At 31.4% G+C, this 14,643-nt stretch overlaps 1 protein-coding gene and 1 long non-coding RNA gene across 5 annotated transcripts; one reads left to right on the top strand and one right to left on the bottom strand.

The window, feature by feature from the left end:
• Positions 1 to 4,292: 4,292 nt before the first annotated feature.
• Positions 4,293 to 5,320, top strand: LOC101513950 (zinc finger A20 and AN1 domain-containing stress-associated protein 3-like). Its single transcript, XM_004506107.4, has one exon. The coding sequence runs from the start codon at positions 4,536 to 4,538 to the stop codon at positions 5,010 to 5,012; it is 477 nt and encodes a 158-aa protein (XP_004506164.1). The 5' UTR covers positions 4,293 to 4,535; the 3' UTR covers positions 5,013 to 5,320.
• A 6,791-nt stretch (positions 5,321 to 12,111) lies between these two features.
• Positions 12,112 to 14,227, bottom strand: LOC105852332 (uncharacterized). 4 transcript variants are annotated; one of them, XR_012163751.1, is made up of 5 exons: positions 14,088 to 14,227; positions 13,580 to 13,835; positions 13,411 to 13,491; positions 13,247 to 13,326; positions 12,112 to 12,396 (listed from the first exon to the last, which is right to left on the bottom strand). It is a non-coding gene; the product is annotated as an uncharacterized lncRNA (long non-coding RNA). The 4 variants fall into 4 exon arrangements; XR_012163750.1 differs by lacking the exon at positions 12,112 to 12,396 and having other exon boundaries at positions 12,407 to 13,326; XR_001144172.3 differs by lacking the exon at positions 12,112 to 12,396 and having other exon boundaries at positions 12,407 to 13,326; positions 13,580 to 13,768.
• Between the last annotated feature and the right edge of the window lie 416 nt (positions 14,228 to 14,643).

Below are 14,643 nucleotides of genomic sequence, written 5' to 3'. Positions count from 1 at the left end.
TTCTCTTACATTGTTAGATGTAATTTTCTAGAGAACCTTGCTCTGATGCCAATTGATGTAACTAAATATCACTAGAAGAGGGTTGAATAGGGATTTTACTGTTTAAAAATATTTCTCACGTGTTTTGAAATGCTATCCTCTATGAGAGGATGTGAACTCAAGGGTGGTTATTTAAACCTTTAAATTTGTGCTTAGTAAAAGAAACAAAAAATGTAGAGAATGACACATAAATTTTATATTGGGTCACCCAATGAAGGCTACATCCAGTCCTCACACACTTGTGAGATTTTACTAATGATCAAACTGATCAACCTCTCACAGAGGATGATTACACTTTGTGTATTCTTTAGCCTCACCAAACTTATAATCTTGTTTCTAACAAGTTCCAACTATTTCCAAGTGTAACTCACATGAATATTACAAAGTGATATGGATATGATTGTTTCTCTTTACTTAAACACTTTCTCAAAAGATATTTCAAGGATCTAGTGTAAGATTATAGAAAGTATAAAGAGATGATGGAAATTGCTCTTGATAGCTTTAAGATTCTTGATCTTTTTATGCAAAGTTGTTGTGTATCTTATGATGAAGAGCTTGATGCATTTTATAGAAGTCTTATGATGATCTTTCCATGTGACAAGCTCTTTATGACCGTTGGAAATTTAATCAAAAAGTTCAAGGTCTTTCATGATATTTACAGAATTGCCATCCAGCTGTCCTTGGACAGGTTCAGTCCATCCTCGAGCAGGAGGATCAAACTCCTTGGAACTTGGTCTTGAGTTGTCCTTTTCTTTTCTCATTCTTCAAGACATGTAGGACTTCAATTTTTGGTTTGTTTGTAGTTGCCTTTGTGTAGATTGACTCTACATTGTTTTCAATCATACAAGAATGATATATAGGTCTGTTATTAGCATTTGCACATGATAGGATGGGTTGCTTTCAACGTTTGGGAATGATGTGGACTTATAGAACCGTACTCTAACCTAGTACAATCCAACCTTGTACCTATCCATTTTGCTTTCTGACTTATTTATATTAAATGTTTTTTTTATTCATTCTTTAATATTGTTTCGTCTTCTCTTAATGAATAAAAAACATTTGTTTCAGTGAGGATGAGATTTTTGCAATTTTGAAGCTTCATCCTCTTTACGAGGTCATTCTCTCGTATTCCAATCTTCTAGATTTGAATCTGATTTTTCTCTTTTTTGTCTTATTGATGATTAACCTGTTTTCTTATAAGAATTCACTCAAAAGTACAAATTAGTCATTAACCACAATCATAATCTTTTAAACAATTTTGTTATCATTAAAACCATTAGAGAAATTTTGTCTCAACATAAATGGCATGTTTCTTAATATTTGTGGATCGATAATTTTAATTGATTGATTTCGGTTTATTCAAATTCTTATAGAACCCTCTTCATCTTTTATTATCTCTTGAATATTTATGTGTTCTACCATTGGTACTTCCATATTTTCTTTTAAGACCATTTATGAAGGTGTAAACATGAGAAATGAGGTTGAATTGTGTTTGACAAAGTTGATAACCTTTTGCTAATTTGATGAAGGCTGGTTGATTTTTATGAATTACTTGGATAAGCAGTAATCAGATTCAAAGGTAGCAAGCAGTGAAATCATAAATAATTTGACACATAGATTATCCTAGTTCACCAATAACTTGGCTACATCCAGTCCCCTCATTCAGAAGGCTTTAATCGACTAATTCAATTACTTTGAATTACAAAGCACCTGACCCTCCAAGCCAGTCTTCCTTAACAACCTAACAACCCCAGACTTTTGAAGAACTAACTACGTTGACCCTACAGGACAAGTCTTCTCTTAACAACCCGACAACCCCATATTAAAATAGGAACTAAACCATTATCGAGTTGGATACAAAAGATTGGAACTTGAGTAGTTGCTTCTAACAAAGTTGATAATAATAATAACTCTCACACTCTAAGAAAAGAACACTCATAAAATTTTTCTAACTTGAACAAATGTTTCTCTCTTTGAACTCTAAGACTACTCTTTTCTGTTTTTCGATGATTTTCTTCTTCAGCCTTGAGTATCTATTTATAGTTAAAATTTAGACTTCAATTTAGTCATTGTTTAATTCTGAATTGTATTTTATGCAGATTGAGTTTGTAAATTCTTCAGATTGATTATGTTCATATTTTGTTGTAGATAAATTTTTTCAAATCTTGATCAAATCTTGACCATATCTTCTTTTCAATTTGGTCAAGGATTTTCTTCAATTATAAATATGAATCAAATCTTATTTTAGATTTTCTTCAATTATAAATTTGAATCAAATATTCTTTTAGATTTTCACTCTACAAATCAATTTTGGAGGATTGAGTTAAACCCAACCTAAGTTATAATATGATATCCACATGCTATCAAGTCACCACTATCAAACCACCTAAGTCACACTTTAGATGTCCAATTTTGAGCATGAAGAAGTGTGTTAAATAGTGTCACATTATATGAAATAAAATTATAGTTTAAATATGACTTTGATTCTTGCAATTATAACTTTTTTATTTTTTATTTTGGTCTTTGTAAGTTATTTTGTTTGATTCACATCTCTATAAATATATAATCATTTTAAAATGGTCCGTCAGTCATTAAATTAATTAAATACATTAACATTATTAATATGAATATAATTAAATAATTAATATTGTTTAACATGGATATGAATTAAACAATTATCAATAAATAATATAAAATATAACATTTTTTAACCTAAAAATAACCTCTTCAACGACGACGTTGTTGTCTCTCATAAGCGATAGTCACGAACTCATCATTGATCGAAGGCAGCAAACATGTGACTAATTTTTATTGGGACGACCACAATTTCTTTTGCAGATGAAGTAAACGACGATCACATAGATGTTATGCTTCTGACCAAAACTGGATTTGAAAGCGGTAAATAACACATAGCTCTCGAAACAAAGACAAGTCATGATGGTGACCAGAACTGATGTTGTCGCACAAGGAGACAACAACACTATTTGAGAAAAAAAGAGAGACACAGACACAATGGTAATGGTGACATGGTGTCGTTCGACTCTGAGAAAATGAAGACAATAAGGGACGACAATGAGAAGATGGAGAGATAATGGGTGAATGTAAGAGAGATAATAGAAATTAGGATTTTCAATTTTAGTATTCCTTTTATAAAATAAAATAATTTGATTTCTAATCTCTATTTTATTTTTTATTAAAAGAATTTATTTAAAATTTTTACAGATTAATTTAACCGTGTTAATGTTTTTTTAATAGAAGTTGGACAAAATTTAAAAATGAATTTTTATTTACAGAGATAACAACTAAATAAAAAAATTTACGATGACCAAAATAAAAAAAAATATAATTAGAAGAATAAAAAATATATTTAAACTTAAAATTATTTATAAGTGAATTAATTTTCACTTTACCTACTAATTTTATTGGAGTTAAATTAAATGCAATTCAAATTATAATATTTTTGAATTGGTGATCCAGATTTAAAAAATTAAAATTAATTTTAGATCAAAGATTAATTGCCATATATTACTCCTAACACTGACATACAATTTTTTTATTTAAATATAAGATCAGATCACATTTTTAATATTTATTTAAAAAAATCACATTATACTATAAATTTAATATTATTTTATAAAATATATATATATATATATATATATATATTAAAATATGCTTAATACCTATCTATTTTTTTCACTTTAACAATACATACAAATTAAACCACTAACAAAGATTCAAGAACAACCAACCATCTAAAAACCAAAAGGATCCAATAACTTACAAAGAAAGTTGTCTATTTTTTAATCGAAGGAGGTTAAGAATAACTAAGAAACATATCTTGCAATCGCATTATTAATAATACAATATCATCGTTCATTTTAAAGTAATATCTTTAGTTGTTTTTTATAAATAAATAAAAAATCTTTATTTGTTTTGAATTGATTGATAATTCTTGATATATTTCTCTTTGAAAATTAACTCTTGGTTATGAAATGCATTTTTTTAAATAAAAAAGATACCCATTATCCAATCAAATAATTAATTATAAACAATTAATATGATTTAAAATTCGAATCTTCATTCGTTAAAACAAAAAACACATGCGGTAAATCTACGAAAGTATATTAGATTTAAAGTGGAATTGATACGAATGATTATCAAAAAAAAAAAAAAGTATAAATATTATATTAAGGTAGTAGGTGATAGAAAATTCTAGAAGAAGAAAAAAACCATAAGAAAAACCGACCTTAACGTTTGTTATTTGTTTTGTGTGGAGGTGCTTTTCTTAGGGGTCTTGTCTTTCAACTTTTCTATTATTACCTCACCACATTTCCCCAATTCTCCATTTCAATTCATCTCTTTCTTTTCCTCTCATTTTCAATCTCGCATAAACTTCTCTTCTTTTCGATTTTCCTTTTTCTTCTTAAAAGGGAAAGGAAAATCCTATTATTTTCAATTTCGAACCCTACCGATTCATTCTTTCAATTTATTCAATGGCAGAAGAACATAGATGTCAAGCTCAACGTCTCTGTGCAAACAACTGCGGTTTCTTCGGGAGTCCCGCCATGCAAGATCTCTGTTCCAAATGCTATCGTGATTTGCAGATCAAGGAACAGCGATCTTCTTCGGCGAAATTGGTTCTCAATCAAACCCTAGTTTCTCCGCAATCGATTTCTCCGGCGGAAATTCAACCGTCGTCGTCGATTTCTTCTTCGTCATCGTCGTCGGCGGAGGAACAGGTTGTTGATGGACCTTTGGAGGTTGAGGTGAAGGTGCAGCCGAATCGGTGCGGAACTTGTAGGCGGCGCGTGGGGTTGACGGGATTTAAGTGCAGGTGTGGATTGACGTTGTGTGGGTCCCACAGGTATCCGGAACAACACGGGTGTGGGTTCGATTTTAAGGGATTGGGAAGGGAACAGATCGCGAAGGCGAATCCTGTTGTGAAGGGAGAGAAGCTTCAAAAGATTTAAAGGGTATTGTTGTAATTTCGAATCTGTGAATTGTTGGTTCGGGTCGGATGAATTGGGTGGGTGGGGAATGGGGGATCTCGAATTGTCGTTGTCAATTTGTCTGTTGTCGTGTCATGTGTAAATTAGTTTTAATAAAAAAAAATATATTTTAGCTTTTCATAATTCTCTATACTATTTCTTTTGTTAACATGTTTAGAAGAGCAATTGAAAATTAGTGGTGGGTAGCACTTGATTGAGATTGAAGGTGCCGATTAGCATGAAAAATAAAAAATAAAAAAATCAACATGCGACTATTGATTTGGACTGTATATACAATGTCAAAGAAATTCAATTATTAAGAGTTGAGAAGGGCAAACCTTTTGCATAATTACGCTGAATAAATAATTTTTTTAATAAAGCTAAATTAATCACTTGGTTAAAATGTTTAAGCCGGTCTTACCTAGATACGCGTTTGATATGAAATCAAGAAGAAATATGATTTTTTAGATACAAATTCCGACATCAAATAACGTGTGTATGTATATATATACAGTTTCGAATGTTGTGTTCAAATAACACAAAAATCAAGAATGTTGTATAGTGTTAGCTTTTAAGATGTTTAGTGTCTCGATTTATGATGATGTATAAGTATAAGCAGTTTGGCATAATGATGAACATTCGTCAATTTAAAGTGATTCATACTTCATATCATTACAATGTCAATAGTCTAACTGCTCCGTCGTATTAATTTTGTAATGTTTGGTCCAAGTGAGGATTTTTCTATTTGATTGTCTGCATATAATTTGGGTTGGGACGAGGATTCTATTGAAAATAAAACATTAGTATATGAATAAATAAATAAAACTTTAAGTATTCTATTTATTTGGTGTAATCATCACTCGTAGTTATATAGTTATATAAAGAATTTCTATTATATAGTTGAAATATACGGATTATTTAACACGTCTTTCAATATTTTTTTCTCATTCAATATGAAATTCAAAGTCTATTAAAAGACAATCCTAATCTTCAATTATTCGGTACACCCATTGTTTTCGGTGAAAAAATTGTGTTCGACAAATCGTGTTCTCAACTTCGGTTTCCCCCTCTTTGTCTGTGCTACGTTGTTCTCTCAATTTTTTTCCAGCCACCATGCTCTGCTATCACTGCCATCACTGTCGTCACTCTTTTCAACGACCTTTTTCGGTGAACGACCACTCCAACAACGTCATACACCCCAGATTGACCCACCCCTTAACAAACCTCCCACGCACGTGACGACACGTCTGACAGTTGTTTACGATGCAACTTTATTCCTTTGCACTCGCCTCAGCCTTTTGATTCCATATCTGCCCTGAGTTTTCAGTTTTTAGTCAAGAATTACGCGTTCCAACTCAAACATTCCATGTTCGGATGTGTTTCGTCCCCCTTTGCTTTAGCTCACTATGACGTTTATGGTCCTTCTCGTATTATGTCTACTTTAAAATCTAAGTATTTTGTTACTTTTATTGATGATTAATCTCGTTGTACATGGTTATTTTTAATGAAAAATAGATCTGAACTATTTTTCATTTTTGAGCAATTTTATCAAGAAATTAAAACTCAATTTGGTGTTTCTATTCGTAGTTTAAGGAGTGATAATGCTCGAGAATATTTGTCCCATAATTTCAAAATTTTATGGCTTCCGATGTTATTCTTCACCAAACGTCATGTCCTCATACATCCCAATGAAAGGGGTAGTCGAATGCAAAAATCGACATCTCATTGAAACCATTCGAACCTTACTTCTCCATGATAATGTTCCATACCATTGGGGGGATGTAGTCTTAACGACATGCTACCTTATCAATCGTATGACGTCTTCTGTCATTGATAGCAATATCCTTCATTCGACCCTCTTTCTCCATAGCCCTTTTCACTCACTACCTCATCGTGTCTTTGTGTCCACGTGTTTTGTTCACAATTTATCTCCTGATTTGGACAAACTATCAACTTGATCACTTAAGTGTGTCTTTCTCGAATATCACCATTCCTAAAAGAGTTGTCGTTGTTATTCTCCTACAGTACACTAATATGTTACATCAGCTGATGTTACCTTTTTGGAGTCTATACCACATTTTAAACCTACCCATATAGCTACTGAGCTCCATTATGACATTAATGTTGAACCTCCTCAAGTAGTTATTCCTATCCTGCCCACTCTTATTCTTATCGAACTTGCCGAGTCTGCAACCCACATCCACGACCATTACAGACCCCCTGATGTGCTTGTTCATGTTCCCATTACAGACTCTCATCCGACGCCACCACCGGATTCGGCCTTGCTACCTGAGCATGGTCTTCCCATTGCTCTTCTTAAGGATATTCGCACAACACATAATCCATCTCCTCATTATATTGATTTGTGTTATAATCGTCTTTCTCCATTGCATTACACTTGTTTGTCTTCTTTGTCTTATGTTTCTATTCCTAAATCTTCAGGTGAAGCATTATTCCCCCCTGAGTGGAGGCAATAAATGCTTGATGAAATGTGTGCTCTACACAACAATGGTACTGGGGAACTGGTCCCTTTACCTCATGGGAAATTTTTACTAGGTTTTCACTGGCTCTATATGGTGAAGATTGGCCTTGATAGTAAGATTGATTTATTTAAGATTTGCTTGGTGGCCAAGAGATATACTCATATTTTTGGATTGAATTACAACGATACCTTCTCACCTGTTGCCAAAATGGCATCTGTTAGACAGTTTTTCTCCATTGCATCAATTTGAAATTTGTCTATATATCAACTTGACATTAAAAATTCCTTTTTGCGCGGTGATCTTGAAGAGGAAGTTTATATGGAGCAACCACCAGGGTTTGTTGCTCATGGGGAGTCTTTTGCCATTGTTTTTTGGCTACACAGGTCCATTTATGGTCTTAAATAGTCTCCCAGAGCTTGGTTTGGCAGATTCAGCTCGGTAGTATTGTTGATGCAAAATCCTAAATTAATGTTTTTGATGATAATCAAACAAAGTTAATTAATATTCTAATTATGATTCTCAAAGTGTGTTGCTATTTAAAAATGTGTTTTTGAGTGTATTAATTGGATATAGTTATTAAACATAACAACACAAGATCATTTTTGAAGAAGCAAGATCATTATGGTCATTAAAAACAAAAATATAGAAAAATGAAGATCGTTCTGGTTTTTCACAACTTTTAGTCTATTCAAGTCAAGAACGTTCTAATTTGTGAAAGAACAAAGCTTTCCTTAAACAAGATTGATCTGGTTTACGAAAGTACAATACTTGTGTATACAATATCATTCATAACAGATTTATTCCAAAAAAATCAACAATTGAAAAGTAAAGTATCAAGAACAAACAACAAGATCAATCGCCAGTTTAATGGCTAAAGTAACGGTACAACAAGGACATAAATGGCAAGACATTGATACTGCATCATTGAGTAGCCTGCGTACATAGCAAGAAAAACATGACATCCAACGGCTGTCAAAAGTTCTCAGTCAAACATTTACTCAAAACAGAAACGAAGATCGTTCTGATTATAAAGCAAGAACGTTCTTGTTATATTACTACACATGTCTATTAAAATTAAAAGTGGATAGCTGGATTTCCAACAGCTACATGAGCTGTCACAAGGCTTTATCAAGCCAATAAAAGTAACCTCAAGGTCAAGGAAATAACAAGAGTTTAAAGTGCAAACAATCAATCACTTAAACGATCATTCTTGAGAAATCTAAGCTCTTTAATTAAGCAAAAGCTTCAGTTTTGTTTCACTAGATTTAAGGATATATTTGTTGAGTCTTTTTGTTGAGAATCAAAACTCAAACAAGTGTTGAGTGTATTCTTATCCATCAATTCTATTTATCATTTTATTTGAAACTCAAGACTATAGTGCTAAAGATAGTTTGAGCATATTGTAAAAATATTTTTGTGATTGATAGGTGACTTGTTAAAAATCCTTTTTTGACTGAAAGGTAACTGTTAGAGATCCTTTCAAGGTCGAGAGGTGAAATATTGTAATTGATCAAGATTGATCTCGAAAGTTTGTGTGAAAAACAAGAACATTCTTTTTTTAGCACTTTAGTGAAAAAACTCACAAAATTGTGAGGACTGGATGTAGCCCACTTTGGGTGAACCAAAATATATTACTGTGTGATTCTCTTTCTCTTATCTCTATTTATTTCTTACTCACTAAGCATATATCACGTAGAGAAATTTTCTTTGGATTTCACTAATCAATAACGTTATGCTTTTGTTGTGTTTGAAACCAAGATTGATATTGAGTTTAACTAAACTTAAAAGCAAGAATTCATTTCAAAAAAGGGGAATCACAATTCAAACCTTTTTTTCCTTGTGGTTGACATTGTCATTTCAAGTACAAGAGTTTGGTATGATTCGTAGTGAAGTTGATCACTATGTATTTTATCGTCACTCAACCCAATGATGCATCTATCTTATTGGTTATGTGGATGACATTGGCATAACTAATAGTTATCAACAAGGAATGGTCCAGTTGAAACAATATATTTCAAACTAAAGACCTCAGTAGACTTTGTTATTTTTTGGGTATTAAGGTAGCTCAATCCAAGGATGGACTTGTAATTTCACAAAGAAAATATGTTATGGATATTCTTGAAGAAACAAGTCTATTAAGTGGAAAGCCATTTGATACACCTATTGATCCAAATATTAAACTCCTACCTAATCAAAGGGAGTCTTTAGCAGAGTTATAAAGATATAAGAGTTTGGTTGGTAAATTAAATTATCTCACATTCACCCGTCCTGATATTTTCTTCGTTGTCAATGTAGTAAGCTAGTTCTTAAATTATCTTTGTCAAGAACATATGGATGTTGTAATCCAGATTCTTAAATACATCAAAAGTGCACTTGGAAAATGTCTCATTTATGAAGATAGATGACATACTCAGATAGTTGGTTACTCAGATGTTAATTGAACAGTCTTACCCATTGATAAACGACCCACTTATGGATATTGTGTACTTGTCAAAGGAAATTTAATATCTTGGAATAGCAAGAAACAAAATGTTGTTGCAAGATCCAGTGTTGAAACTGAATAGAGTTCATCTAGTTGAAACAATTACTAATAGAACTTCAATTTTAAGAGGCCAACCCAATGACACTAATATGTGATAATCAAGTTGTATTGCACATTGTCTCAAATCCTATTGAGACATATTGAGATAGACTGTCATTTTATTATAGAAAAGATCGAATCAGACGACACCATCCTTAGCTTTGTCAATTCTAATGATTAGTTGACAGATGTTTTTACAAAGTCATTGTGAGGCCCTAATTAGTTATATATGTATCAAGCTTGGTGCATTTGATTTATATACTCCAGATTAAGGGGGAGTGTTGAAGTATTCCAGTCATTATGTATAATATTATCACTCATTCTAGGTTAAATTTTGTAAGTATTCCAGTCATTATGTATAATTATCACTCATAGTATATATAAAGAATTTCTTTTTCGCTATGTAGTTAAAACACACAGATTATTCAACATATCTCTCAATATTTTCTTCTCATTCAACATATTCATTTAGGTAGAAACTTTGGTTTACAATCATATGATTTCCCATTGTCTTTTTTTTTCTTTCTGTAATATCAACATATTCATTTTGAATGAGTCTTATGTACCCGACGTACAACAACAATTCTAATCCATTTTGCAGCATGAGCTAAGTCATGAGCAGTTGGGTTGACATCAATATCAAAGGTGTTCCTCTTTTGTTGCAGCATAAACCACTTCAGCCATGCGATTTCTTAACACCAATCCCCAACCTATGACAACATCTTTTGCAAGACTAACATCAATTCCTGAGGTCTAGGCTCCCAGACCACTCTAAGACCAACCACTAACCTAGTGTTGAAAGGATTTGCACTACCATGTATGCATCATGATACTTTTACTTATTGCATTTTAGTCTTTAATTTTTACGAATTATTAACTATTTTATTTAAATTAAATAATTTTATTTAAATTAAATAATTTTATTTAAATTAAATAATTTTATTTAATATATTATTACCACGGCGACTTTGAAAGTTCATATGCATTATGAAGCTTGTTATTAATTCAACTAAACAAAATATATTATAGTATTATGATTCTAGTGAAAGTCTTCCTACAATGTGTGACTTGACTTTTAATTTATCTCAATTTTAAATTATTATCAAAAATGATTAATATGGAATATTATTTTTTATGAGAACCCCGATGCTAGTTCTAGTATATATGTAAAAATTTGGTAATGTTAAGGGTAATATTGGTTTGTATTGAAGACTTGAAGTGTAGTCTTTTTTATGTGTATTGAAATCATTGTTATGAATTTTATTGCATTATATTTTGTTTATCTAAGATGATTTTGTTTCTCTATATTGATGCAATGATGGTTCTGTTTTTTGCGAGGCAATTAAAATTTGTTTGTTGATAGAAAGGGTGTGTATGCAAAATGTGGCTCATTTCATACAGGATTGTGTAGTGTTGAATGTTAAATGTTAAATGGCTTCAATTGCAAAATGTGGTTCATTGCTAACTAGATTGATTAATGTTGAAACATAGTAACTAGGGTTAGTTTTAGACGTTGGAGTAAAGGAAAAGAAGGGAAATTGATACTTGTTTATGATTACATAGAGAATGAGAGTTTAGACAAAAGAAACTTTGAGTGTGAAGAGAACAAGTTGCTTAATTGGGAAAAAAGAGTTTAGGTACATGACACCAAACTACCAATTGTAGTACATGGCAACTTTAGCTGACTTTATACAATTCTTAGAAGTTATTTTGTGCAAATTTTTAGAGTGATAGGTACTTTAGGGTACATGGAACCAAAAATTGTCTTATTTGGAGTTTGTTATATACTATTTTTGACCATATTTTTAATAATTTATAATGGGTCATATGACTACAAAAATTATGATGGTATTTTGAAACATAAGTATATTGTTTGAAGTAAATAGTACAAGTCATTCATAAAACGAGATCTCAACATATGTAAAAAGAACACTTCATATATATATATATATATATAAAATAGCATGTGTTAATGAATATTTGCATTTTAATGTTATCATTGAAATAAAAACCATCTTGGTCAAACTTAAATAAGAAACAAGTTTTGTCTAAAGCAAAACAATTTTGTATGAAATAACTCAAATTTGTCAAACTTCATACAAAAATACCAAAATAAGAAACCAAAGCATGCTTAAAAAGTAAGGAAAACATTATCAATAAATAGGCACAAAATGGTCCTACAAATTGATCAAGAGAAATCAAAATTGATTAATTCAAATTTTGACCAATGCTCTCCTTATCAAAAGCACTTCTAAACGCACACTATGTCATCCACTTAGCCACTCAAACTCCTTAGTCATTCCTGACATCAAATGATTAGCATTAGAACACTCACAATCGTTACAAACAATCAATTTAAATAGTTAAGTGATTGAGAATTATGATCCAGGTCACTGTCTTTGAAGGCATTTTGGTTCAACTAGATAAAAGTTGGATATTAGATGCGATGAACATTTTGATTTCATTTCATGACTTATGATTTCCTCAAGAAATAATCTCTACATCATCATACAAACCTTAGTAACAAGTAGTAGATAAAATCAAGAGCAGAGAATAAGAGCAAAACACATAAATATCATTTTCAAAACATCCTAATGTCTATATGAATTGATTAAACACAAAATATCTATCAAATATAAATATCAGTGATAGAGTCAACATATAGCTATTGCATACCAATTTTGAAATTTTTGAGCATCACTGTCCTGCATAAAAAGCCTCAAAATATTTCACCACATGCTAAGCTAAAAAAATTTCACAACACATACTATTCCAATAAAAAAGATACCATTCCAATAAGTAAAAGACATCCAAAGTTGAACCAAATTATATCAACAAAGGAACCATATCAAATACCATACTTCCAATACAAATTACCATTCAGAACTGAATAATCAAAATTATGAATGCAACCTCTAAGTTCTGCAATCCATATAAGCTAATTATCAAAGAAAACAAATTGTTAAAACAATAGTAGCATGACCAAATCAAGAAGTTGAATTTTCTCCAAAACATTCCAAACTCAAATACAAAGACAAATTGATTGATTATCTAACCAAACTCATATACAAGGATTTAATTTTCAAGAAATTAGTTATCACTCTACAACAATAACAACATGTACTCACATCGGTACTATCCATTGTACTTACATGTCTATTCTCTAAATCTGTGGTACCACTTTACATTTCTTTTGCCTACTTCAGTTAATGCTACCATTGAATTTCCTTTTCTGTTTCAGTAAATAAAAACAAAATATTACTTCTGCACAAATAAAAAAAACTATTACATTGAAATTTAATTAAACACAACTTACTTTGTCATTTTGGATTAGAGAATCAACTAATGACACAGACTTCACTTCAATGTTTGCATTAGTTGTCAATGGTTTTGTATTCTGTAGAAATATAATGTTAGATTTGCATTAGGCTAATCAGCCCAAAAAAGAAATTTCAATCGTCAATCACTAGTGGCAGCATATCCACCTTTCTGAGCACCCATGTATCCCATTATATGACAAATTCTTCCACCATGTGACCGAAGGCAAGTGTACAAAATTAGATGGGGTAAGTTCGGGTTAAATTGATTGTTCACCATCCTCTGAAACTTCATGCCCACAAAACTGTTCAACATGGTCTGAGCCATGACCTTCATTCCCACTGGAGAAAGAATAACTGAGATATATATCATCATCCAAATCAACAACCGTAGAATCTTCATCTTTTTGAATCTATACATATTCTATAAACCGACCATAAATGAATAACATATTAAAACTTCATATAGATACCCAATCACTAAAAAAAACCTAATCTTTAAATTGAAATCGTATATAACAAACAAATTTAACATTGGAATTGAAATTTGCTGGGAAAAATCAGAGATAAATATCTAAATAATGCGGAATATTTTTTTTCAGCTATGCAGATAAATGACCAAACAAGAAATAATATATTAAAATTGTAGATCAAACGAAGCAAGTTTGCTACCCACCTATTACCATCATCGAAAGTCAATTTTCTTTTCATCGTCTGTTGGTATTGTGCAGCCGTCAATTTTCTTCCTTATTTCTCTTGGTACTGTGCGGCCGTCACTTTTCTTCTTTATTTCTTCTCCTAGACACAGCACCTTCCTTTTAGTTTTATTAGAGATTTCAAAAAAAAAAACACATGGGTCAATTCCAATAAATCACTTCCTTTTTTTTTCTTTAATAATAATAATACTAGTAAAATTGGTGGGTTCGACTTGGGGAGTGAACTCACCCAAAAAATATCCCCTCACGACTCAAGTGAAAATGTACTGTTCAACCATGTCGGTTTTCTTTCTATAGTATATCATCTTCGACACAAGCAAAACTTTCGTCATCATATCTGAACCATTCTCACCATTATGAATCTTTTCAATTAAAAGTGACTTCATTTCTAATGCATCTCGTATCCAATGATATTGCACCTCAATATCTTCGACTTTGCATGAAAAATTGAATTCTTGTTGAGATGCATCGCACTCTGACTGTCATAGAATAGCACAAACTTGTCTTGTTTGAGAC

This window comes from Cicer arietinum, chromosome 6 (assembly GCF_000331145.2).
Source record: "Cicer arietinum cultivar CDC Frontier isolate Library 1 chromosome 6, Cicar.CDCFrontier_v2.0, whole genome shotgun sequence".
NCBI classification, from domain to species: domain Eukaryota; kingdom Viridiplantae; phylum Streptophyta; class Magnoliopsida; order Fabales; family Fabaceae; genus Cicer; species Cicer arietinum.
This window is presented reverse-complemented; position numbering and strand designations above follow the sequence as displayed.

What these genes read in the sequence shown, in the direction of transcription:
- LOC101513950 (XM_004506107.4), top strand. Translation starts at nt 4,536, where the DNA reads ATGGCAGAAGAACATAGATGTCAAGCTCAACGTCTCTGTGCAAACAAC.